Here is a 25,423-nt window from a genome sequence, read left to right on the forward strand (position 1 = left end):
ATTGGAGCCACCTATTATTGCTTTCTGTATCAAATTGTCTGGAGGGAAGAATTATGGTGTGTTGTTAGACAGCCATTTTGATTGTCTGTGTTTGACACATGGCAGAGTTGATGGAAACCTGTAAATCTCCCACTAAAGCTGGCCATATACATAGAAAATGTATTTCCTGCAACCACGGGTCACTGTTGATGGGGGAATTTCTCCTGTGGAGCCATTGTGATCTCCCAGCGGAGGGAGCTGTCCCCAGTGATTGCTTCTAGCGGCTTTAATAGCTGCTAGCAATAATCACATGTAAAATCCTACAGGCTGGTTGTACCCAAGTTGATCGATCAATCAACTTGGGTACATTCAACTTGCCCATACATGGTTCGAATCTCGGCCGGTCCCTGCTGAACCGTCTATGGCCAGCTTAAGTTAAACACCTGTGTAGGAAGGTTCTGAAGGAAGCAGACCAGACTTGTGCCTTGTACTAGCCTTGGTGCAGTGAAGCTAAGTTGTTGATGAAGAATGTCCCTCAAAGTGTAGAAAAGTACACCCATCATTTTGGTACAAGTAGCCTAAATGGCCTTGCAGAAAACTGCAGGTGGCTGCACATACCTGTGATCAGCATTTTTAGTGCCCCAGGATTTCTACACTTCCTTTGCCAAAACTGCTACCAGCTACCTTCCTATGGTTCCTTTAAGGAGGATGTAAACTCTTCAAAAAAAAATTATTTTTTTTACCCTGCAAAATAAATGTATAATGTGACACCTGCAATGAAACCCGCGTTGTCCCTGCTGCCGGCAGCATCCATCTTCACCCGTCTTCCTTCCGGGTCTGCGGACTCAGGCTGTATTACTGCCAAGAGCCGCATGACGTCACTCCCGTGCATGCACGCGGGAGCCCCCAGTCACGGCACAGGGCTCTGAAGAAACGTCACAGGCGGCCGTTTCTTCAGAGTGCATGCGCCAATGACGTCATCGGCTGCATGCAATGTACATATCTCCTAAACGGTGCAAGTGTAGGAGATATTTACAGCACCTATAGGTAAGCCTTATTTTAGGCTTACCTATAGGTAAAAGTCATAGTGGGTTTACAACCACTTTAAGTATACAGAGCCAGCAAAGGTTGATGCTGACACAACCAATAGTAAGTATCATCCTCAAACTTACTAAAAAAAACTCCATATTTGCATATCAGAACACCCTGGAGTTTCGGTCTTATAGGGAGCTGAAGGCAGTCTCCAGAGATATGTGCAGTTTAGCTATTTAAACTTGAAAACTGAAGTACTAAAATTTGAAACTTCTGTTTTGAGAAACAAAATCCACCCCTTATCTCAAGGGAAATTAAAAGCATTGCAGCAGGGGTGTCAAACTTGATTTCATTGCGGGCTGCGTTGGCACTATGGTTGCCATGAAAGGGCCAGTTGTGTCTGTAATACTAGATGTCCAGAGCACCCCCACCCCCTCTTACATCAGATGTCAAGAGTCCCCCACCCTCCCTTACAGTGCACTTCCCTTACACCTTGTGTTGCGGAAGAAACTTGGGGTGGAACATGGAAGCAGAAAGTTGTCTGGAGGAGAACCAGAGGAAGGCGGGAGTCGGCCGCTGGAGTTTGCTGAGACCAGGGAAGTCAGATGAAGGGGTGCTGCTGCTGCAGAGAGAGGCACAGGATATGTAGGAGTTATGCCGTCCTCTCTGCTGCCGACTGCTGAGACATGGTGGGGGCCGAGACGAGGGGGGTGCCCAATCCTCTTTGCGGCTGCACAGAAAAGAGCAGGATCTGACTGAGGAGTTCTGTCGTCCTCTCTGCTGCCAACTGCTGAGACATGGTGGGGGCAGACACGAGAGGGGTGCCGCTGCGTCAGGAGAGGTGTGAGGGGCACATGAAATGGCCTGGTGGGCTGGATCCGTCCCGCAGGCCTTGTGTTTGACACGTGCATTGTATGATTTTGGCAAAATGTATTCTCGTTTGCTTTTGTTGGAGATGTCTCACACACACTGAGCGTTTAGGCCTGTACACGAGACTGACGTTTTCATGTGGGCAGAAAGGCACAGGTGCAGCCATCCAGCCCTGCTGCCTGCAGCCTGTAAAACTTTGAGAGGCTGAAAACTGGTGCTGCTGGAGTGGTTCTAATGTTTGGAGTAATATGTCCCGACGCTTGAATGCCCAGAACAGCCTTCTTGCCTGATGATTTCTCATCCCTGGTTGCATACTGCCCTAAACCTTGGTACCAGCTTGTACACTAGTAAAGAAAAGTGCAGCGCCACTTACAAATAAATGAATGTTAAATGTGCAACATTAGTAAGTGCCATACATAGATATATAAAATCACAATTCATATGAATATAAATCATGCATAAAAATATTGTTCCTTAAAATCGCACAAGATAAATGTATAAAAAAACAATTAGAATATTCAAACTTGTGCAAAAATCCCAAAACCTCAAATATATATAAAATTAAATATATGAAAGTCCATGCAAAAATGTCAAGATATGGACTACAAAAGCCAGAAAGTGCTGGTGCTTGAGAGTGAAGCTTCAGAAATCAAAAATCCTCCCCCACGTAAAATTGGCTGCTCACACTCACTCGATCCTCCACACTCACTGCCCTTAGCGATTTCTCCAATACGAGACTAAAAATAGGGATAAATCTAGTGCTCTCTGTATGTATAGCTTCATTAGGGCAAAAAATACAATAGATATCCAACTCACATTTTCAGGCACAATCAGCTGTGCGGGCTTGATAACAAAATCCTTTCAATACTGAGATGCAGAGCGAGGAGACATCCGATAGCAGGCTCCACCCCCTATACACGTTACGTCATGTGATTGACTTCGTCAGTAGGACAGGGAGTGTGGCGAATCACATTTCACTGGATACTGGCTGATTATCATCCACAAGATTATATACTTTTTGGAACAGCTTGTTCTGACCCACTGATAACACAGAAGGGACTTTTGGAATGCAATCACACTGTTATGCCATTTCCGGGATCGGATGAGACGCTTTGAGATGTTGAAGCGATACTCGTCATCCCCAGACTTTGTTTGACTGAAATGCCCATTTTTACCTGTCTAAATGTAAGTGTATCTACCTTACTTTTAATAAATTGCTTGAGCGTACTTCACCATTTTGGCCATTCCTTTATTTTATACCGCTGAGGAGAGTGGGGTTGGCTAAGGAGTGTGGAGCATATTTGGACACTGGCAATTGTAAGGTGGATCCTTCAGGAGGGCTCAGACCTACTCTGGATTCTGATTACTATTCTGCTTGCATTAACCCCCTATAACTAAGGTGGTCGGTGCCTTCTGGTAAGCATTTCCACACATTGGGTGTCCATGTGGTGAAGGGAATGAAGAGTTGATTACATGTGGAAGAATCATCCTTTAGAGACTGCACTCAACTTTGTTGGTGTATGGGGCTTTATTTATGATTCACTCACTTATTGCTGATGCACTTTATATCTGTTTATGCACTTTAATTGTTGAAGCACTTTATATTTATATCCATATTTGTCAATGGTTCACTATGTTTGACAATTTTAATTACACTGTGCACTTTAGATGAGCGTGGCTCTGTACACCTTTTAGGTGTATTTATACCATAATAAGAAATGTAGTTCCAAAACATCTGGGGTGCCAAGGTTCGCCATCACTGCTCTATAGGGTCTAGGTATCTCCTCATGCTACCAGTAGTGACACTGATCCTAGTCAAATGCAAATCTAGTGAAAAACAGTCAGAAAAGATGAGTAGGCAAAAAAATGTAAGTGGCTTCCACCTGTAAAATCATTCTGTTTTGAAGGTCGTCTCATTGTTGCCCATCTAGCGCCCCTGTTAATTTCATAAACACCAAAGCAGCTGAAACTGATTAACAACCCCATCTGCTACTTATCTGACCAATAATAATTTACAGTATTCTACATATTTGTTTTGATTATTGAAACCTTTAGATTATACAAGCCTGAACATTGTTTATATTTCGGGTTTGTGTGAACTATCTGTGTCACTAGTTGTAGGGGTCTTAGAGGTATGAATTGTACTGGATAACATCCACTCTGGTACAAATTTACAAGGTGACAAGATACCAAAGCAAAGAATCCCATCATTGATAATGGGTGTAAACTTTTAGGCTCTGTTCACACTACTGCGACCTGGCCAGGCTACATAAGTGCGACTTTGAATCAACTTCTAGGAATGCCTGGGTAATCTTCCTGTAATGTCGGATACAAATCACATCAATTAAGATAGAATTCGCTTTGAGGTAGTGCTAATTAAGACCGCTCTCATTAACTAAAATGGAATTTCGCATGTTAAGCGGCTGGGGGTCTCACAAGTTGGATCCCAATCGATTAGGTCAAGCAATGCTGAGGTAGAATTTTAACGACCGATGTAGCACAAAGGACAGGTGGTTTTCAGATAGTCATGATAGATGACAAATCAGGCAGAGTTCTTAAAGTCCTAAATTATAGCGGACACCTGCATAAACTCACAATGATCAGGAGGAAGACTTTTCTCTATGATGAGGCTACTGTCACTCAGCAATGTAATAGGCACACTGGACCATATATGCTTTGCAGTTCCATCTTTAGGCCAGCAGATGGTGTCTGCCTACAAAGTGGTTAAGGAGTAATTGGAGTAATCGATAGCAATGATTTACCAATCATTTCTTAACTGATTTATCAATAAGAAAAAAGTGAAATCTAATTTGCCAAATAATTTGTTTTATCAATGGCTTTTAATCAGTTATGTTTATCTGCAGTTATTGCATCCCATTACATTGTCTTGATTGGCTGACTGGTGTCACATTTAAACAGGGCTTGACAAATTTTCTTTGAATCTAGGAGCCATTTTTTTTTCTTTAAACTAACAAAGCTTACAGGTGAAACATGTTACCCTTTCACAGCCAGTGCTGGTTTTGCGTTTTATTTCACGCGTGTAAAAAATAATTTTGGGCCTTAAGATCACATAAAACCCCCAAACTTTATATATTTTCTGAAAGCGGACACCTTAGAGCATGGGTGTCCAACCTTTTGGCTTCTCTGGGCCACATTGAGTGTAGAGAAATTTTCTCGGGCCGCAAATAAAATATATACTCTAGTTAAGGTAAATAAGTAAAAAAATGCCGTCGTGCCCTTCCCACGCCACCGCGGTCCCCGCACTAATTTAACACAACTAGAGGATGAGCAAATGAAATTGAATCCGTATACAGAGGTTTACTTCTTCTTAATGATAATAAAGGAACACTAACCACCATGACCACCTCAGTGATTTCAAGTGGTCATGGTGGTAGGAGTCAGAAACATTGCACATGCTCCCCCCCTCTGAGGCAGCCTCTGCCTACCGTTAGTTGGAAGCTGCTGTGGCCATGCCCCCGACCTGACTTCTTTCCTCCCCAGCAAAAATTGTCAGAGGGCAGTGGGCCGCATTGCCTGAGGTTCCGGGCCGCAGGTTGGACATGCCTGCCTTAGAGAATAAAATAGTGGTAGTTACAATTTTTTGTCACATATTACTGAAAATGTAATATTTCAATAAAAAACAAGTTTATTTCAGGGGTCACAAAAAAACGCAATGTCAAACCTTCAATTTGCGTGCGCCATGAAATGCTGACAAATTTCAGTACCCTATATTTTCCATAGGTGACGCTTTAAAAAGCCACCTATAGGTCATCAGTTTAGCGCTACGAAGGAGATCTAGTGCTAGATTATTGCTCTCATTCCGGAAGTATGTAACGTGTATTGCAGTCCCCTTTTTCAGGCGTAGGCGCCCTGGCACGTGCATTTGTAAGTTTGTACGTGTGTGATTTTATGTGTTTGGGTGTAACTTTAATTTTTTTACAATTAAAAGAACAATTTTTTTTCCATTACATAGGGGACCAAAAGCTTTTTGGTGACAAGTTTTCTTTAATGAGACATGCAGGGTCTAAAAGACCCTGCATGTCTCCCCTGTGCTCCACTGAATGTAACGCGATGCACATTGCACTGCGTTACATTCTTTCACGGCCATGATGATCAGGGAAACTGTCATCTGGGACCTGAAAGTTACATCACATGTCACTACTGGGTCAGCAAATAGAAGGGGAGAAGAGCGGACGCGTGTCCCTCACCTCTACCCAGTGGCTATGCCTTTCCCGGGCCCCAAAGATGGTCAAATGGAGCACAGGATACATAATAGTGTGGGTGGGGGGTAGTATCACTATTTTTTTACGGTATTCAGTTTCTGTTGGGGCGAGTACATTTAGTAGAATACTTTGTCCTATCTTCTTAGATACCCTGTACTGCTAGCTGCAATGTCGAACAGGGCACTTCCCGATATCGGCACACTGCCTCCCAATACTTGCCCAAGTCGAGCACTGGCACAAGGAGTGCAGAGGGAGGTGAGACTGACATGCATTCCTCTTGCCAGTGTTTGCCCTGATTTGGTATCAAAGCAGCAGTCTGCTTGCTAGCTGCAGTGTCCAACATTGCAGCTAGTGTTGCAGGGCACCTAGGATGATGGGGAAAAAGTAATCTGATGCAGCTCTGCATAGAAACAGATCAGCTTCTAGGTTTTTTTTTTTTTTGTCACAGCTCAATTGAACAAGTTTAAGTTAGACGCTGATTGCCTGCCATGCACAGCTGCACCAGATTTTGCACTCTCCAGTTTTAGTAAATCAACCCCCATGTGTCAGTGAGACACTCAGAGAGAAAATTAAAACCAAAAAATTGTTTGCATCTGTACTTTTTGACAAAAAGGAGAACATTGGTAAACTGTAACACCACACATGGCCTAAATTTGCTTTACCAGCCATGTTATGTTTATTACTTTATTGCCTGTCTGCCATTGTTTGTGTTGTCTTCACCTGATTTGAGGCAGGTTGTTCTTTATGGACTTTCATTTTCTTTGTAGTATAAGATTACATTTTTCATAACCTAGACATATCTTATCCATTCACAATTCATTTTCTAATTATTTTGTGTACATTGAACCCAAACATAGTACATATGGAAATGGCTTTAGCGTGGGTAATTTTGTTACAGAAGATTAACTGTGTTATGTTGTTATAATAAACAATGGAGGGCATAATCAAGGTCTGCCTTCTCCACCTCACCTTTATTGAGCCCCTTCTTTGTTTCCATCAAACAAGTTATATTAACTGCTGCTTACCTAAATGTATTGTTTAACCAGACTTCTGGTTTTCGGCAACCCCTATGCCACCCAGAGCTGCTTAAACTGGCAATTCAGACTGCATTTTCACAGACTACAATTATTTCTGTGTCTCAGACCTGGCTTCTGAAACATCCCCGAGCTTTTAGTATAGCAGACATCACAAAAGTGATGTGGCCTACAGCCTGGCAGAGCAGTAAGAGTATTGGTCAACCATGTCTACATTTACTGCCTTGGGACAAAGTGAGATGACTGCACTCCAATATTGCTACTAGTCATATCAAGTGTTATTGAAGCATTGAATGTACAAAAGGAACTGAATATTTGTTTTGATGCTTCCACTCTTAACACAGCTTGTTCATAGTGTTTCCCAAAAGAGTGTGTTCAGTAACAACCCATGCGCCATAGTGTTGGCCGCTATGATATGGTGCTTAACCATAGACGGTGGGATCATCCTCACAATTCCTAAAGTAAACCAGTTACAAACCTTTGCATATTGAGTAAATGAACCATGTATAGGCAGATTTTTCAGTGTACACTGCTCCTCATACAACAGTCAGAAAATCCACAGATAGAAATGCATTTCTGATATAATTTGGAGGAGCTTTTTTCTGCAGAAATTCTCAATATACATTTTTATACCAGTGCCTATTTATCCAATAATATCTTCCCTAATGTGTGTCCGCTTGATGCAATCATACAGAGCATATAATTTAAGCTACTCTCCAGGTTAAAGTGGTTCTAAAGGCAGAAGGATTTGTATCCTTATGCATTCTATGCATTGATGAAAAACCTTGTGTCCAGCAGCCCCCCTTACACTTGCCTGAGCCCCGTCTCGATCCAGCGATGTTGCAAGAGAGACTTGGCTGTCCGGGACTCTCCCTCCTGATTGGCTCAGACACACAGTGGGCACTGTTGGCTCCCGCTGCTGGCAAAGTCAGTGAGCCAATGAGGAGAGCGAGGGGGCAGGGCCAAGCCACAGCTTAATGTCTGAATGGACACACAAAGCAGTGCCTCGGCTCGGGTGCCCCCATAGCAAGCTGCTTGATGTGGGGGCACTATGCAGGAGGGAGGGGTCGGCAAGGGACCTGAGAAAAGGAGGATCTTGGCTGCTCTGTGCAAAACCACTGCACAGAGCAAGTGTGATATGTTTGTTATTTTAAAACAAAAAAAAATAAAATAAAATAAACAAGACTTTAGTATCACTTCAAATGCCCCTTTTGGCATACAATCTTAAAAAAAAAAAAAATTTAAAATATACATAATTCCCTTTTTTCACTTGTGTCACTACCTGCATGTTGTGGACACTTCCAATTGGCTGTCCAGCAGCAGGATCAGAATCTAGAAGACGAACCTAGGTAATGACATCAGCACAAGGGACTGGCCAGCATTTAATGAGTATATACCTCTCAAGGTATTGGAAAAACGCACACTGAGTGGATTAAACGTAAAGGAGGGGTAAGGTTTTGCCCAGCGATGGTCCCTACAAAAAAAAAAAATGTACAAGCAAAGATTGTAATTAGTGAAAGCTAAAATAAAATAATTAGTAGATGCAGTAAAAAAAAAAAATTAAAAATCCAGAAAGACAACTGAAGTTTGTGATATATCCAATGCTTACCTTCCTTCACTCCTCTGATTGCTCAGCAGCAAAAGCCAAAAGAAGTCCTTGATACTTTCAGATATTGATGAATATGTGACTTGACCTTGAATCTATAGTGTCCGATGGGTACTTCATAGCCTGTATATGCCATGACCCTGGTTGCTTAAAACTTACACGCAGCTTTCATTTCAGCAAAAGTAAGCTGAGTATACATTGTGTCTGTGGAGGTCTTCCTCAAAGTGAACCTTGCATAGACAAAGCATAGATTCACTTGAAAAATGATGTTCAACATTAACAACCAATAGGAGGCTTGTAAGCTGCAAACAACATAATTTACCTCTTAGATCTCTGGATCTACTGACCATTCAGTCTGTCCATGCTACATGTGAGAATAAAGGCCTGCTCAGATTGAAGCCACACCAAGGATCACATTACCTCACTAGACAAATGTACATTGTCTGATGACGATTGCACATCTGAATTTTTTTTTTCACTCTGCATTATCCTACATGGTTATTAAAAACATGTAATTTGTATTGTAACGTATTTGCATCAAAACTTTTTTTTTTTTTTTTTTTCACGTACTGCATATAAATTGGAACCGTGTACTTTACAGATCTTCTTTTTTTGCATTGGCAGAACTTTAGGCTTCATGGTAAAATAGTTAACTTCTATTTATCATATTTTTTTTTCTTTTTGTAGTGCTGATCCCTTATCTAACATGGTCCTCTCATTCACCTCCAAAGAAGACGCCATTGCTTTTGCTGAAAAGAATGGTAAGTAACACTCAAATTATAGTTGTAATCACTTTTTAAGTTTATTTTCCGTGTCCTTGCTTTTAAATTCTGCCAGTTGAGGAATGTGCAGCAGATTCTGGTTGTTCTTAACCTCTTCAATACTGGGCACTTTTATCCCCTTCCTGCCCAGGCCAATTTTTAGCTTTCAGTGCTGTTGACCATTGCTCAATTATGCAACACTCTACCCAAACATTTTATCATTTTTTTTCACACAAATAGAGCTTTCTTTTGCTGATATTTAATTACTACGGTTTTTTTTTTTTTTTTGCTAAATAAATGAAATAACACTGAAACTTTTGGAAAAAAAAGGTTTTCTTTGTTTGTTAGAAGTTTTTGCAAAAAAATATAATTGTTCTTCTTAAATTTAGCCCAAAATGGATGCTGCTACATTTCTTTGGTGAACACAACCCAACATCAGTGTATTTTATTTTGTCTGTAGGAAAGATATAGAGCCCACAAACTATAGTATATACAGCAGGTAAAATAAGTATTGAACACGTCACTATTTTTCTAGGTAAATCTATTTCTAAAGGTGGTATTGACATGAAATTTGCACCACATGTTGGTAACAACGCATGCAATCCATACATATAAAGAAACCAAAATAAATAAGTTCAGAAATTAAGTTGTGTAATGGAATGACACGGGGAAAAAGTATTGAACATGCAAACTGAAATGTATTTAATATTTCGTACAAAATCCTTTGTTGGTAATGACAGCTTCAAGATGCCTCCTGTATGGAGAAACTAGTCACATGTGGTAGATAATATCAATCTAAAGACCAGCGCAGGATCAAATATGTAGCTGCTTGCAATTAAAGAAGAGATAACACAAATTCTTCAATCAAATAATAAATACCACATTGCAGCACTCAAAAAATAATTCTTAGAAACATAATAGAGGGTTATTAGTCCATAACAAATGGGGTCCTTGAAATTGGGTAAGTCACAGAAGTACCTCCAATTCCAAAAGCAAACTGTACCTGGTGGATGCACAAAATAGAGTGTACGAAAGTGTCAGTTTTAACTTCAGTGTCTCTCATGAGGTGACACATGAGGAATAAGCATGAAAAATAAAAATCTCATGGTGTAGTATTTAAGAGTTAAAAACGTATGCAACAGAGAGGGGAAATCACCCGTGGTGTCCTAAGAAAAACACAGACTTCAGTGTTCCACTCCTGTCACCCAATGCAATGCGAACTCACCAGATAGATGATTATAAGACGCTTATCATCATAGCCATAGCTTCAAGCATCCTGTAATGCGAGTCTTTAGCAACAAAGAATTACACATCTCGTTCTCTCCATATAACCATCAATATACCAAGACAATCTGTCACGAAATCCATTTAATGAATAACATCCCGGTTAACATGAGTACAATAAAAAGTATGGGTCGCTAACATGTAAAACGCCACCACAACACACGATCGCTGTGGTGTGACGTCACACTCCGCCCAAAGCATTTCTAGCCAATGCTCATCTGGGGCCTCTAGTGTTCAGTCTAATAGGTTCTTGTATAAAGTCTAATGGCGGGATGTCACTTCCGCTTTTGACCTCCATTTTATCATAGGCTGATACATCACTTCCGTTGTTCAAATGTAAACAAACAGAATACCTCACACTGTATTGCTACAAGTGACGACTCCCTTTGGTATAGGCGAAAAATGGGACATATAGAAAGACACAACGAAAGTAAGTATAGTGGACAATCAAATAATAAAATACAATACAAAAATCCAAGGTATTTTCAATCTCCGCTCTAGTGCATTGCATAAAAAAGACGTTCTAGTACTAAACAAAGGACTTAAATTTGCACCAAGGGCTAAATTAAATACATTTCAAACATCTATTGACATCAAAAAATTCACACGCCAATTAAGTATTAAGAATTTTATGCACAATCCTATTTCTAATCAAAACCCTAGGACTTCTATCTATGAACAGATGAATCTAATAAATGCATCTGTATTTAATCCTCCTGTTAACGGTTCGCATATATCTGTATTTAGGGATCTGGTAATACAGGACCTAGAGAAAATTTAGGATGCGTAAGATAAGGGAGGATATACAATCAAAAATAGGTATGAAACATTTATTAGAAAGGAAAGACCTAGTAATTCGTCCTGCGGATAAAGGAGGAGCTGTGGTTGCTTTGGATAAAGAAAAGTATATAAAACAAATGTTTTATATAAAGTGGAAGTGACGTTGAATCTGGCTTTGTTCGAGACTCCAACCAGCCGGGGGACGGGCAGAGCCGCAGGAAGGGGGAACGTCCATCGGCTGTTATCTCCTGAAAGCTGAATGCCGGCTCTAAAAAATGGTACTGGGTTGATGCCTGCAGCTGCAGGCATCATCCACGTGCAAGCACTTTTGCAAGCCGACGTACAGGTATGTTGGTTTGCGGGTAGTGGTTAAGATCTTTAGAGAGGTCTTTCATGAGATTTTTCTTGTGTGACACCTTGGTTATGCGGCACCTTTTTATAGGCCATCAGTTGAGACTGAACCAGCTGATATTAATTTGCAATGACAAGGGGGAGGATTGCTTTATATTGTATTTATCAGCGTGTAACACACACTTTTTCCTCCTAAAAATGGAGGGCAAAGCAGCAGTGCGTGTTATACGCCGATATATAAAAAACAGGCTGGGCTGAGGAGAAGGAAGGATGAGCGGTCGCGGTCATAGGAAGTCCCGCCTCCTATGATGGACAGCACAGTGGCCGGGACGTGTGACGTCTATCATAGGCGCCAGGACTTCAGATGACAGCGGCCGCTCGTCCTCCCACTCCTCGGCCCGGCCCATCCCTGCTCTATGCAATGGCGCTGGCGAGGCTGCAATAGAGGACACTGCGCTGGCGAGGCTGCAATAGAGGACACTGCGCTGGCGAGGCTGCAATAGAGGACACTGCGCTGGCGAGGCTGCAATAGAGGACACTGCGCTGGCGAGGCTGCAATAGAGGACACTGCGCTGGCGAGGCTGCAATAGAGGACACTGCGCTGGCGAGGCTGCAATAGAGGACACTGCGCTGGCGAGGCTGTAATAGAGGACATTGCGCTGGCGAGGCTGCATTTATGGACACTGCATTGATGAGGCTGCATTCATGGGCACTGGTGAGGCTGCATTTGAAAAAAAAAAAGTTCTGAGTTCAAAGCTGTTTATTTCAAATTTAACTTTTTTTTCCTGAAATTTCCCTCCTAAAATTGAGGTGCGTGTTATGCGCCGATAAATACAGTAATCACTGAGAGATTTCAGCTGCTGTCTTGGCTTTCCATGCCTTTTTGCACTTTCTTCATATGTTCAATATTTTTTCATGCGTCATTGCGTTTTTTTACATATAACCTAATTTATGTAATTTCTTTAACAAACATTTTTGTTTTGGTTTCTTTGTATTTGGGATAGCCCGATTATCGCCAGCTGATAGGCACTTTTCCCGATATATTGGTATTGGCCCCGGAACTGGCCGATATTGCCGATATTTTTGTGACATCATTCTGCCTCCTTAGGCTGCCTCCCTCATCTTGGACAGCCTCGTCTGGAGTCGAGACTAGTCTCGCGGGAGTGTATCACAGCCATACACGCACCCACAGCAGCCCGGTGCCAGCCAGCCACAGGTCCTGTTCCAGCCAGCCACCCACCCACAGGCCCTGTACCAGCCAGCCACCCACAGCCCCTGTGCCAGCCAGCCACCCACCACAAGGTGCCAGCCACCCACCACAGGGTGCCAGACAGCCAGCCACCCACCACAGGGTGCCAGACAGCCAGCCACCCACCACAGGGTGCCAGTCGGACAGCCACCCATAGACAAGGTGCCAGACAGACCGCCTCACAGGCACTGTACCAGCCAGCCGCCCACAGGCACTGTACCAGCCACAGGCATTGTTCCAGCCAGCCGCCCACAGACCCTGTACCAGCCAGCTTCCCACAGACGATGTACCAGCCAGCCACCCCTGTGCCAGCGAGCCACCCCCCACAGGGTGCCAGCCAGCCACCTATCACAGGTTGCCAGCCACCATCCACAGGTAGCCAGCCAGCCACCATCCACAGGTAGCCAGCCAGCCACCATCCACAGGTAGCCAGCCACTCACCACAGGGTGCCAGCCAGCCACTCACCACAGGGTGCCAGCCAGCCACCCACCACAGGGTGCCAGCCACCCACCACAGGGTGCCAGCCAGCCACCCACCACAGGGTGCCAGCCAGCCACCCACCACAGGATGCCAGCAAGCCAGCCATTAAGCATTAAACAAAAATAAACATTCTTTATTTTTCAAAACTTTAAATGTACGAAATATCAGCCGATAGTGATATGTTGTGAACAAAATATCGGTATCAGCCCTGAAAAAAACATATCGGTCTATCCCTACTTTGTATGTATGGACTGCATGGGTTGTTACCGACATGTGGTGAAACTTTCATGTCAATAGCACTTTTAAAAATATATTTACCTAGAAAAATGATGTGTTCAATATTTACCCGCCTCATCTGAAAATCGATCAATCCTTATGTACCGACGGATCTCATTTCTTGAGGCCCTAAAATGCCAGAACAGTAGAAATACCCCCCAAATGACCCCTTTTTGGAAAGTAGACCACCCAAGGTACTTAGTAAGAGGTATGGTGGATTTTTTGAACTTGTAATTTTGGCTTTTTTTTTTTTTGGAAAATGAAATAAAAAAAAAAAAAAAAAAATTTATATATATATATATATATATATATTAAAAAAATAAATATATATATAAAATTATTTTCACAAATTTACTAGTGTGGTGGTGATAAAGGACACTGGTGGGTGACAGTAGGGAAAAAAATTATCATTTTTTTATTTTAATGATTTTTTTTTTTTAAATACCCTTTGACCAGGGCAATATAATGTTACCATAGTAACATTATACTGCTCTGGGGAAGTCATCAGGATTTTGTTTTTTGTATTTCAGTGTATTGCATTGCTACAAGCAAGCATTTTACTGAATAAAACAAACATTCAGTCTGTTTTTGCAAATAGCTGTGATTGGTCAAAGCTAATCACATGATACAGATGGGCTGTTATTGGCCCTGTCTGTACCATATGATTAAATTGACCAATTACAACTGGCAATTACACATTGTATAGTTTGAAAGGAAGCCATCCATTGTGTACAACTGTCATGTGACCTGCTGTGATGCGGCTCATGTGGTACCGGCAGTGAGCCGCTACTCTGATCAGTCCTCGGCTGTGTCCCGTGGATTTCTCAAACGGTCTCTGGGTTTTTCTTACTTTTTGACACTTTTTTGGTTAATGGGTAGGTGTACAATCTATTCCATTATATATACATCTGTTCAGTCTTGTACTTTACACGTGTATATATAAGAAATTTTTAAATGTTTGTTTGATACACTGTAGTGGTTTCTTCATGTGTCACTAATTGTCCAAGCTGCGTGATCACAGATTGACTGGCTTTTTTCAAGATCTACCAAATCAAGGGCACATTCTGTGAGCAATCACACTAATTAGCTTCCGTTTGTTTCTCCTCCTATTAATATCAGCCAGTCTCTGCCATCATTCAGTGTGGTTATGAGTAAGCGACATTCCAAGTCGTGAAACGCGTCAACCTCCGGACACGTCTGTTCCTGTATACACTGTCGGTCTGCAACATGTTTTGAGGAATAAAAGGATTATCGTTTTCATTTAACCCTGAGTGCGGTCTTACATTTCTAATTGCACTTTCCTGGATGGCGGATCCGACCAGCACCGGGTTCAGACATATGCACCTGAGCGGCTTCCTTCCTCTCCTTCCACAAGGGCCTCATCCCCATGACTGTGGCCAGTGGTTGTGGGGGTCTGCGGGCAATGGGCTTATCGGACTCTGAAAGCCCCCTTTCACAAGGGGGCCCCCAGATCCAGGTCCCTTCCATCTATGTGAATGGGGTACATAGTACCCCTACCCATTCACCAAAAACTAAGAAAGACCCAGAGATGGTTTTTGATGAATCCTTTGTTGAAAGAATTGCATACTGGGTCAATGATGTCATTAGGGGGCGGGGCTACCAGGTAGCCCCACCCTTACCTATATAAGAACTGTCAAATGGCAAAGGAGGCATTCATCGACCAGCCGTGCTCGGGAATGGAGCTCTTTTTTTTTTTTTTTTTTTCGTTATCGGGTTCCAGCAGAGCCCGGCGTCATAATTAACTATAGATTTACATCAGGTGACACTGGTTTTTTTTAATTTTTTTAATAATGGATTTCTCAAACGGTCTCTGGGTTTTTCTTACTTTTTGACACTTTTTTGGTGAATGGGTAGGTGTACAATCTACCCCATAATCATTTACAAAGGGGGGGGGCGGGATCTGGTGGCCCGTTGTTAAAGGGGGTTACCAGATTCCAATAAGCCCCCTGCCGCAGACCCCCACAACCATCGGCCACAAGGCATGGGGTGGGGGGGCAGAGTCTGTCAATTGTACTATCTTCCTAGCAACCCGTCTACTGTTTAGTATGTATGATTGATGTTTAGGATTATGATTGACCATCAAGACCCTACTGGCTTCTCATTGTAAGACTAAATGACTCTCTAGAATATCTGTTTCAGTCATTTTTTTATTAAGTTTTTTCCTTCCAAGATATATAAAAAAATAGAAAATATAGCAACAGTAAAGTGCTAAGGTAACATAGAAATATAGCAATAAGGAACAAGGTTGAACTGCTCAATAGTTCTATTAAAGGTTTAGGTAGTTATTGTGGGCTGACTCACAGCAATTCCATGAAATGAAGGACCCTGAGTGGAAGGAAAACAGTGCCTTTCCAAGTAGGAAGCATAAAAGCCCTTAAATCCTAAGGCATCATAAAAGCTGAACATCAATGAAAACTCTATATAACAACAATACTTTCATCTTATGTCCAGTACCCTCCCAGGTCCAGGTCCAGGCATCTGTTCAACCATTATTTTGTGTCGAAGGACCCCTCTGCCTCTATAGAGAAGTTGGAGCTATAAACTGCACAAATACTTTCAGTGGAGGACAGGGGATACCACAGTTGGAATAATTTACACATTGTACTTTCTAATATTGAGACTAAACGAAGATTACACAAGTCAAGTTGTGGATGTTGAATGAGCATATTGGTCACCAGTTAGGAGAAGGCTGCACCTATACCCATTTATGCTTACATACGTGAATTTGTTGTGTGCTTTAAATGCTTAAGTATCACTATAGTCACTATAGTTTTTGCATTTCTGGGATAGGAAATGAGGAGAATTCTTCCCAACAGGACACAGTTATAAAATATAAATATAATGTAAAAATATGTTGTAAAAATAAACTGAAAGAGTGTAACCATTTTCTACAATAACAAAAAAATATTGATATATTACAACCTGAATAGGAAAATAACAGACACTGAGCTGGAAAGCCCTTTTACAGAAAATTTAGGGTGCATTATAAATAAAAACTTAGGGTAATTGCACTTGTTAAATTCTCCTCTGTGTAGGAAATAGAAAACCTCTTAAGTCTTTAACGTATCATTTATATTTCATCACAGTATGCAGCTTGTATGTTTATGTTATTCATGTATATAAATGTTCCCTTTGATGGTAGATAGAATCGCCAAACAGCATACACTATAACAGACCATTTTCAAAAATGTCACTTACTGCTAATTTTCTATGTTTAGCTTATGCTCTGCATTTGTTTACATATAATCATACTACAGTATATATATTTTTATAGGATGGAGTTATGAGGTTGACGAGAGGAGGATTCCAAAACAAAAATCCAAGTCTTATGGTGCAAACTTTTCTTGGAACAAGCGGACCCGGGTATCCACGAAATGAATTGTTATTGGCCGTCCGTAAGTCTGACTGTGAGCAAAGTCAGCTGTGCTGTATTTATAGAACAAGTATAATACAACTCTTAATCTCCTAATAAATATGACCTTTAAACTACAAACACATCTTGTGGTGTCTATTTAAAATGTTTTTGAAGTTTCCAATTGAGCCTTTGATAAATTTATCTATATATAGAGGAGGTTTATGGAGTTCATACCTCTAGGAAACGCCTGAGCGCCAAGTCCGGTAATAGCCGAATCCAAATCAGCTGCAGCATTCAGTAAAGTCATAGTATTTACTGGGACGTTGAGTAATCCATCAAGGGAAATTCCTGCTATGTTCTAGCCCTGCTACATTGGTCTGTATCCCTTTCTATTTCTTTTCTTACTCTGCTCTCACTGTAAATGTACTCTTAGCACTGTCCTTTTAGTTGGTTCAATGCTCCCTGAATATTGTTAATCTGGGAGTATACATCCCAACTACAGAATATTACTATTGATTTAACCACTTAAGCCCCAGAGGATTTTACCCCCTTCCTGACCAGGCCCTATTTTGCGATTCGGCACTGCGTGATTTTAACGGACAATTGCGCGGTCGTGCGACGCTGTACCTAAACTAATTGGACGTCCTTTTTTTTCCCACAAACAGAGCTTTCTTTTGGTGGTATTTGATCACCTGTGCGATTTTTTGATCATGCGCCATAAACAAAAAAAGAGCGTAAGTTTTGAAAAAATAACTATTTATCACATTTTTTTTATATGAAATTCCCCAAAAAAAATGTAAAAATCAAAATTTTTTAACATTTTTGGCCAATTTGTTTTCTGCTACATATGTTTGGAAGAAAAAACTCGCAATAAGCGTATTTTGATTGGTTTGCGCAAAGGTTATTGTGTTTACTAACTACGGGAAAGATTTTTGTCATTTTTGTTGTTTTTTTTTTTTTAACGAGTAATGGCGGCGATCCGCGATTTTTTTTTTTTTTTTTGCGGGACTGCAACATTGCGGCGGACAGATCGGACCCTTGACTGACATTTTTGACACTTTTGGGGGTACCAGTGACATTACTATAGTAATCAGTGCTATACATATGCACTGTTACTGTAAAAATTACACTGGCAGGGAAGGGGTTAACTGTATTGGAGAAGGAGGGGTTAAGTGTGTCCCTAGGGGCGTGTTTCTTACTGTGCAGGGATGTGGGTGTGTGTGTAACAGCAGAGATCTACGGTCCTACATATCAGGACCGTATGATCTCTGCTGTTACACAGGGGAGAATGACAGGCGGCTTTGTTTACATTAGCCGCCTGCCTTTCTCCCTCTGTAACTGACGATTGCAAGTGACCGGCGGTCATCGGGTCCGCCAGTCACTGGCGCGGAGGTGTCCGTGAACGAGCGGGGGCGGGAGCGTGCGCTCGCCCCCTATTGGCTCACAGGCGAGTGATGTACCGGTACGTCACTTTGCCTGCACGGGGCTGACCACCGCAGTATATGTACTTGCGGCGGTCGGCAAGTGGTTAAAGTTTGCCTTTTGTCTCTGCTTCCCTTCTTCCTTCTAGTGCTGCACCTACTTTCTTGACCCACTCTTTACATTCCCTTTCTTGGTTCCTACAGGTATTTCTCTAGTTAGAGGCATTGTTTTAGGATTCTGAAGCAGTAAACCTGATACAAAACCAGATAATCACAACTAAACATGGGCTCTGCAGGAACACTACTATTGACATAACAGCTGGTGAGTAGAACCACAGCACACAGCAGGGAAAAACAAGAATTCAACACATCTTAAAAGTGTTGGATTCTGAAAATCCTGACAGTGGAGTTGATTTACTAAAAAAAGGAGAGTACAATTTTTGGTGCAGTTGTGCATGATAGCCTATTTTAAACTGGTTTACTTAAGCTTTGACATAAAAACCTGGAAGCCGATTGGTTCTTATGCAGAGCTGCACTCTCCAGTTTTAGTAAATCAATCCCAGTGCTTCTACCTCTGCAAGAGAGTAGATTTGATTCCCTTGTACTAGTACTGGTTGGTATATGAGCCAGTGTCAACAGACTTTTGTTAGCTTTAAAACTGTTGTCTCCCCATACAAGTCTATAATAGTCTAAAAGCAGTTTGAAGCAGGGCAGATACAGGCCAGCAGGTCAAATGCATCTGCAATGAAGCTCATAGACACAGGCTCTTTAACTTGTATATTAAAGGCATGCTGTTGGTAATATACATGCATGGAGTCTATCAAATTCTGATTCTAATACAGAACTGTAAATGGCTGCAGTGAGCCAGGGAAAACAGTGAGTCTCCACTGCTCTCGAATAATTGGGTGATCTATAATATTTATGAAAAGTCTATTGTTATACCAAGCGATCACACACACACACACACACACACACACACACACACACACACACACACACACACACACACACACACACACACACACACACAGGATCCCTTTCCCTAATGCAGATCTATCCTAATGGAAATGAGGCTGCTGGTGCTGACCTCTTTCTGAAAATGCTGGTTGCCTAGCTTCATATGCCTTCAACACAGTCTAATTTACTGACCTGGTACAAGCATGCAGCAAGAGAAGTCAGAACTCCTGATCTGCCGCCTTTAGATTTGCTCACTCACTTGAACCTTGGTGAACCCATTGGTTGATGGGAATGTATAGCTTGTCTTTATTTTATTCAGAACTAAAAAATAGATTTTTAATAAGTCTTAATTTAAAGAGTAGTGTAAAGTGATTGATAAAAAAAAAAAAAAAATCTTAGCCTTTTACAAACCTGTTCTACCTACTGCTCTAAGCAATGATTTTGTACAGAACGGCCGGCGCTCTTGGCTCCTCCTCTTCTCCATGCTGCATAGGAATTATTTAACCCCCTTTATTCTCAGCCTGCTCTGCTCAAATGTGCCTTGTGGTAATTTCACAAATGTTAATTCAGTTATATAATTGAATCAATTTGCCTGTTTTTTTTTTTTTTGGTTCTTTTCAGTATTCAAATATTTTATTAGATCTATTAGCTCAAAGGCCATCACACGTAAAATAACAGCTATCATAAATAATGCTTCTACGCAGGGAGCAGTACAATATCAAATGCGGTTAACATGTCAAAACAAATAGCCCAACACATTAGGTCAATTGACTTATAAAAAAATATGGTCTATCCAATGATGGCATTTAGCAACCTAGTAGCGAGAATAGAGGTATAGGAAGATAGAGAACCCACAATTGGTTGGCCCACCCCAGCCATAGCCCAGGGGAAGAACTAGAACCAAGCAAAGTTGGTGGATTATACAGCAATGTTCTGTTTAAACAAAGAGAAGGAGGAATGGGAGAAGACAGGAGGGAAGGGTAAGGGGAAAAAGATGGTTCTGGGATTAAACCGGCCACGGTCCCAAGAGCACAGTCAACTGACGTGGTTAACAGGTCAGCTAAGGCTCCACAAGGGAGGCTTCAAAATCAGGGGGAAAATATCGGTCGACCCAAGCTTGCTGGATTTTGGTGCATTGCCTTGTCCTGGATTGCCATCTTGCCATTTATTATCAACAGGGTGACTATTTTTCGTAGCAACCACATGAAGTAACAGTGTCTTCAAGGCTCTAGCTATAATCTGCTTTGCAGCAGTCGTGATGGAAAGGAAACCTAGTTTCCTTTAAGAGCATAGCGTTTAACAGGACTATTCGTGGATCAGGTGAAATAAAGTCAAATCACAGGATGGATAAAATGTCTTCCCATTAGGACTGTAGAATACGACAAGAAAACCAAGTGTGTAAATATGTGCCCCTGAAAACAGGCACGGAGGGTAGCCCAGGACATATTGGGCTATTCTATGTGGCACTAGATATCAGCGCAATAGGACCTTATAGGATGTCTTCAGAGCAGCAACATGTGGAGAAACCTTGAAAAGAAAGGGGTGCGCTGATTAGGTGAAAGGCTGCAACCAGATGATAGGACGTGTATATGTTTAAAAGTGATGGTGCGCTTTTCTTAAATGTGAAAAATCATATATTGAACAATATATAACAAAAATGGGAAAAAAAAACCCAATCGAAATCACAGTGATGGGTGAGTAGGTGTAAAATGAACAAACAAAATTATCAAATAACACTCAATGTGACTATACAAATAAACATTAAAATAAAAGTCCATTGAATAATGTGATCCAAAATGTGAAAAATGGTGAAGAGAATCCAATTAAAAATCAAGGTGATGATGTAGTGTTCCCTCCACCGGGTGAAATGCCTCCTTACCTGGCGGAAAGAAGGTAAGTGCCTGATAATGATATTCTAATATGGAAAAACCAGTGTTCTAATTCCACCTGCACACGTGCAAGGTCACCCAGGTGATAAATACAAGCCTCTTACCAGATGTAAGAGACAATCAAGCCTCTAAATATCCTGATCATGAGGATGCTTCCTTAACACCATGGATGGATGAAATCATTCACACTTTCTTCCCTCTGTATAAGCCAACGTGTGTCTCCTATCCTTTTGGGGTGATAGACTCCCCGCGATGTTCCAAAGTACATGAAAGAATGGATGGGACTAATAGTGCATTACCTTTTATATGCAATTTATTGATATACAGATTTGCACTTACAGTTGGGTTGAATGATCGGGCAGAAAATCATATAATGACAGGCTGAGGATCTCTAGGTGCATCGGGTCCGGCTGCAGCACGGACCGCCGATGACGCAATGACGGCACGCCTCCCTCCTGACGCGTTTCCTCCAATAGGGCTTCAACTTGAGATGGGAGATAGGCGCGCGCCGTCATTTCCGCCAATTAATAATATTTATTCTTGACCTACTTGTCTTCGGGATGGAACATAATTATTTTTACTATAATCACGAGTTTTATCTACAAAAAACGGGCATTGCAATGGGGGCCAAGTTTGCTCCAAGCTTGGCCAACTTGTTTATGGCCTTATGGGAAGATCGCAATATTTTTTCAGAAAAAGTGAAGGAACTAGTGATATGGAGAAGATATATTGACGACACACTGTTAATATGGCGGGGGGATGAAGAATCTCTTGAGAAGTTTATGAAGAACCTCAACTGTAACAGTTGGGGAATCCGATTCTCATATCAATACAGTAAAAGTTCCATTAATTTTTTAGATCTAACCATTTTTAGAAAAGGTAACAGATTTGCCACCCGTTCTTATTTTAAACCGACAGACAAAAATGGCTTCATTGCCCTAGACAGTTGCCACCACCCTACATGGCTCAACGCAGTCCCTAAAGGGCAATTCAGACGTATAAGAAGGAATTGCACAGAAAAAACAGACTTTCAGGAACAAGCATTGATTTTAAAAGGAAGATTCGTGGAAAAAGGGTATGACCCACAAGAGATGGATGAGGAAATACAGAAAATGAGCCTCATTGAACAATCTGCATTGACAGAACCAGTTAAGAAAACAAAACTAGAAGAAACTCGGTCTCATCACGAGTTCGCCTTCGTTACGAAGTTTTCTTCAGGTTATAAATGGCTCAATCATGTATTTCGAAAATATTGGGGGGTACTACAGAATAAGGTCCTAGGACCTGTGATACCCCAAAAACCGAAAATCATCTTCAAAAAAGCGGCGAACATTAAGAATTTAGTAGCCCAAAATCCTGTGGAGAAACCAACAATAACGAAAATCTTCCCAGACATGAATGGGTTTTACCCATGTGGCAAATGCAGGATATGCAAAGAAGCCAATACGGTTAGAACAAAGAAATTTTCATCCTGTGTGACTGGAAAAGAATATCAGATTAAGGATTTCATATCGTGTCATACTAAAGGAGTCATCTATTTGTTACAGTGTGAGTGTAACAAACAGTACGTAGGAAGAACTATTCGCACAGCTAGTATTAGGATAGGAGAACACTTGACTAATATTTACAAAGCCTGCCCAGGACACAGTGTTTCAAAACATTATGCCCAATGCCACCGTAAAAATCCTAAAAAAATGAAGATCACTGTTATAGAAAAATACACCCCACATTGGAGGGGGAGTAATCTAAAAAGGACGATTTCAAAGAGGGAAACTTTTTGGATTTTTGAATTAAAATGTTTCCAACCTAGAGGACATAACATAGAATGGGATATTAATGCCCACATTAACAACAGCTAATATAAATTCCCGAAGCTCTAAAACTTTCATACCCACCTCTATATTATCAAATGACATGATTTTTTTTTTTTCAAATATGAAATTTATTCAGGATTTTCAAACAATACATACATTTATCATTTTAGTATAATGGCTATCTCTATTACAATAATTATCGTTACACCTTTTCTTTTATATCTTATTTATCCTATAATCCTGTACTTTTTCCCACTTTTTTCCATTTCCCTCCCCTACCCACCCTAAAACAAAAAAAAAAAAAAAAAATATATTTATTTTAATCTAAACCCCTTTGATCCACGGCTGTCGATTAGGAGAACTCGTCTTCACCTCAAATCTATTCCTCCTCCCTTACCTTATAACAAATTGTTTCCCTCCTCAGAAACCATAAAATGATTCCATGGATCCCAAATTTTCTTGTATTTCTCCTGTCTATTTTGTGCAGAAGCAATTAACTCTTCCATTCTTCTAATTTCTTCTACTCTATTTGTCCATTCTGCTAGTGAGGGTGGTTGTATTTTTTTCCAGTTACCTGGGATGCATGGTTTAGCCGCATTAACCAGGTAGGGAATAACAGAGCTTTCATATCTCCTTACCGGTATGTCTGATAAGTGTAACAAAAAAAATGCCGGGTTTTCTTCTATTTTATATTCCGTAAATTTCTGTATAATATTCCTAACCCCTCTCCAGAATGGTCTTATATCAGAACAGGTCCAGAAGATATGATAAACAGTGCCTATTTCTTTTCTGCATCTCCAACAATTATTTGTTTCCCTCGGAAACCAAGCATGCATTTTCTTGGGTGTAATGTACCATCTTGTTATAACCTTATAATTCAGCTCCTGAATCTTCGTACATCTAGCTGTCTTAAAGGCAAGTTTCACTATCCTCTGGACCTGCTCCTCCGACAAATGCCTCTCCAGATCTCTTGCCCACTTTTCCACCCATGGGAGCTGCGGTTGTTCCTCTGGGTTTATTAACATGTCATAGCTAATCGATAGTGTACGCAACATATTTCCTGATTTTACGCAATAATTTTCAAATCTTGTTAATATTCTACCAAAGCTACTCGGGTTTGATATTGAGGCCAGATAATGATGTAATTGGACCGCTTGCCAGAAGGGTATATCAAATGGTCCATTTCTATCAGCCAGTTGATTAACTGTGGGCCATTTGTTTTGTATTAGAAAAGACGAGGCTTGTTCCTGCTTCCTTTCCCTCAATGTTGAAAACTGTCTAGTATCTAGGCCCGGGATGAACTGAGGGTTCCCCAGAATCGGGAACAAAGGTGATTCTTTCCCTGTCAACTTATTATATGTGTTTGATTGTGTACATACTCGAAGTGTGTTTCCAATTATTGGGTGTTGTTTCAGACCTTTAGGCAGTGATTCGTAGCACCACATAGCTCTTTTCAGGTCTACTTCCGTTTGGGCCTGTTCGATTTGTACCCATACTTTGTTTTCCGATTGATGCCACCAATCTAATATTCTGCTCACCTGTGCTGCCTGATAATATATGTAAACGTCAGGAAATGCCAACCCACCCCTCTTCTTTGGTAAGGTTAAAGTTCTACGTGCTATTCTGGGTTTTTTACGGGACCATATATATTTCAGAAATAGGGAATGTGTTGCCTTAAAAAAGGCCCTTGGAATTTTCACCGGTAATGCTCTTATCAGGTAAAGGAATTTTGGTAAGATCGTCATCTTCACCAGATTACATTTACCGAACCAGGAATGGAGACCTCCCTGCCACTGTTCCAATAGCTTCCTAGTCATTTTCAACAAAGGTGGAAAATTTAAGTCATAGGCTTGTGATATTTTTGCCGGTATATATGTCCCTAAATACTTTACTGCTTCCTACTTCCATTTAAAGCCGAAGTTGCTTTTCAATAGGTTAATTTGGGATACAGGCATCCCCACCCCCATCGCTTCTGATTTCCCATAATTAATTTTCAAATAAGACATGGTCCTAAATTTTTTGAATTCCTGTATCAGGTTC

The 25,423-nt window shown here is 41.1% G+C and overlaps 1 protein-coding gene across 1 annotated transcript in view; it reads left to right on the plus strand.

The window, feature by feature from the left end:
- NDUFS4 (NADH:ubiquinone oxidoreductase subunit S4) overlaps positions 1-17,440 on the plus strand; it is a 282,562-nt gene extending 265,122 nt beyond the window's left edge. The window contains exons 4-5 of the mRNA XM_082262284.1: positions 9,432-9,505; positions 17,222-17,440. Coding sequence (XP_082118410.1) covers positions 9,432-9,505; positions 17,222-17,325 — 178 coding nt within the window. The 3' untranslated portion in view covers positions 17,326-17,440. The remainder of the gene's footprint in view (positions 1-9,431; positions 9,506-17,221) is intronic.
- The last annotated feature ends 7,983 nt before the right edge of the window (positions 17,441-25,423 follow it).

The sequence above is a fragment of the Pelophylax lessonae genome, assembly GCF_965119305.1.
Source record: "Pelophylax lessonae genome assembly, chromosome: 1".
In the NCBI taxonomy this organism is placed as follows: domain Eukaryota; kingdom Metazoa; phylum Chordata; class Amphibia; order Anura; family Ranidae; genus Pelophylax; species Pelophylax lessonae.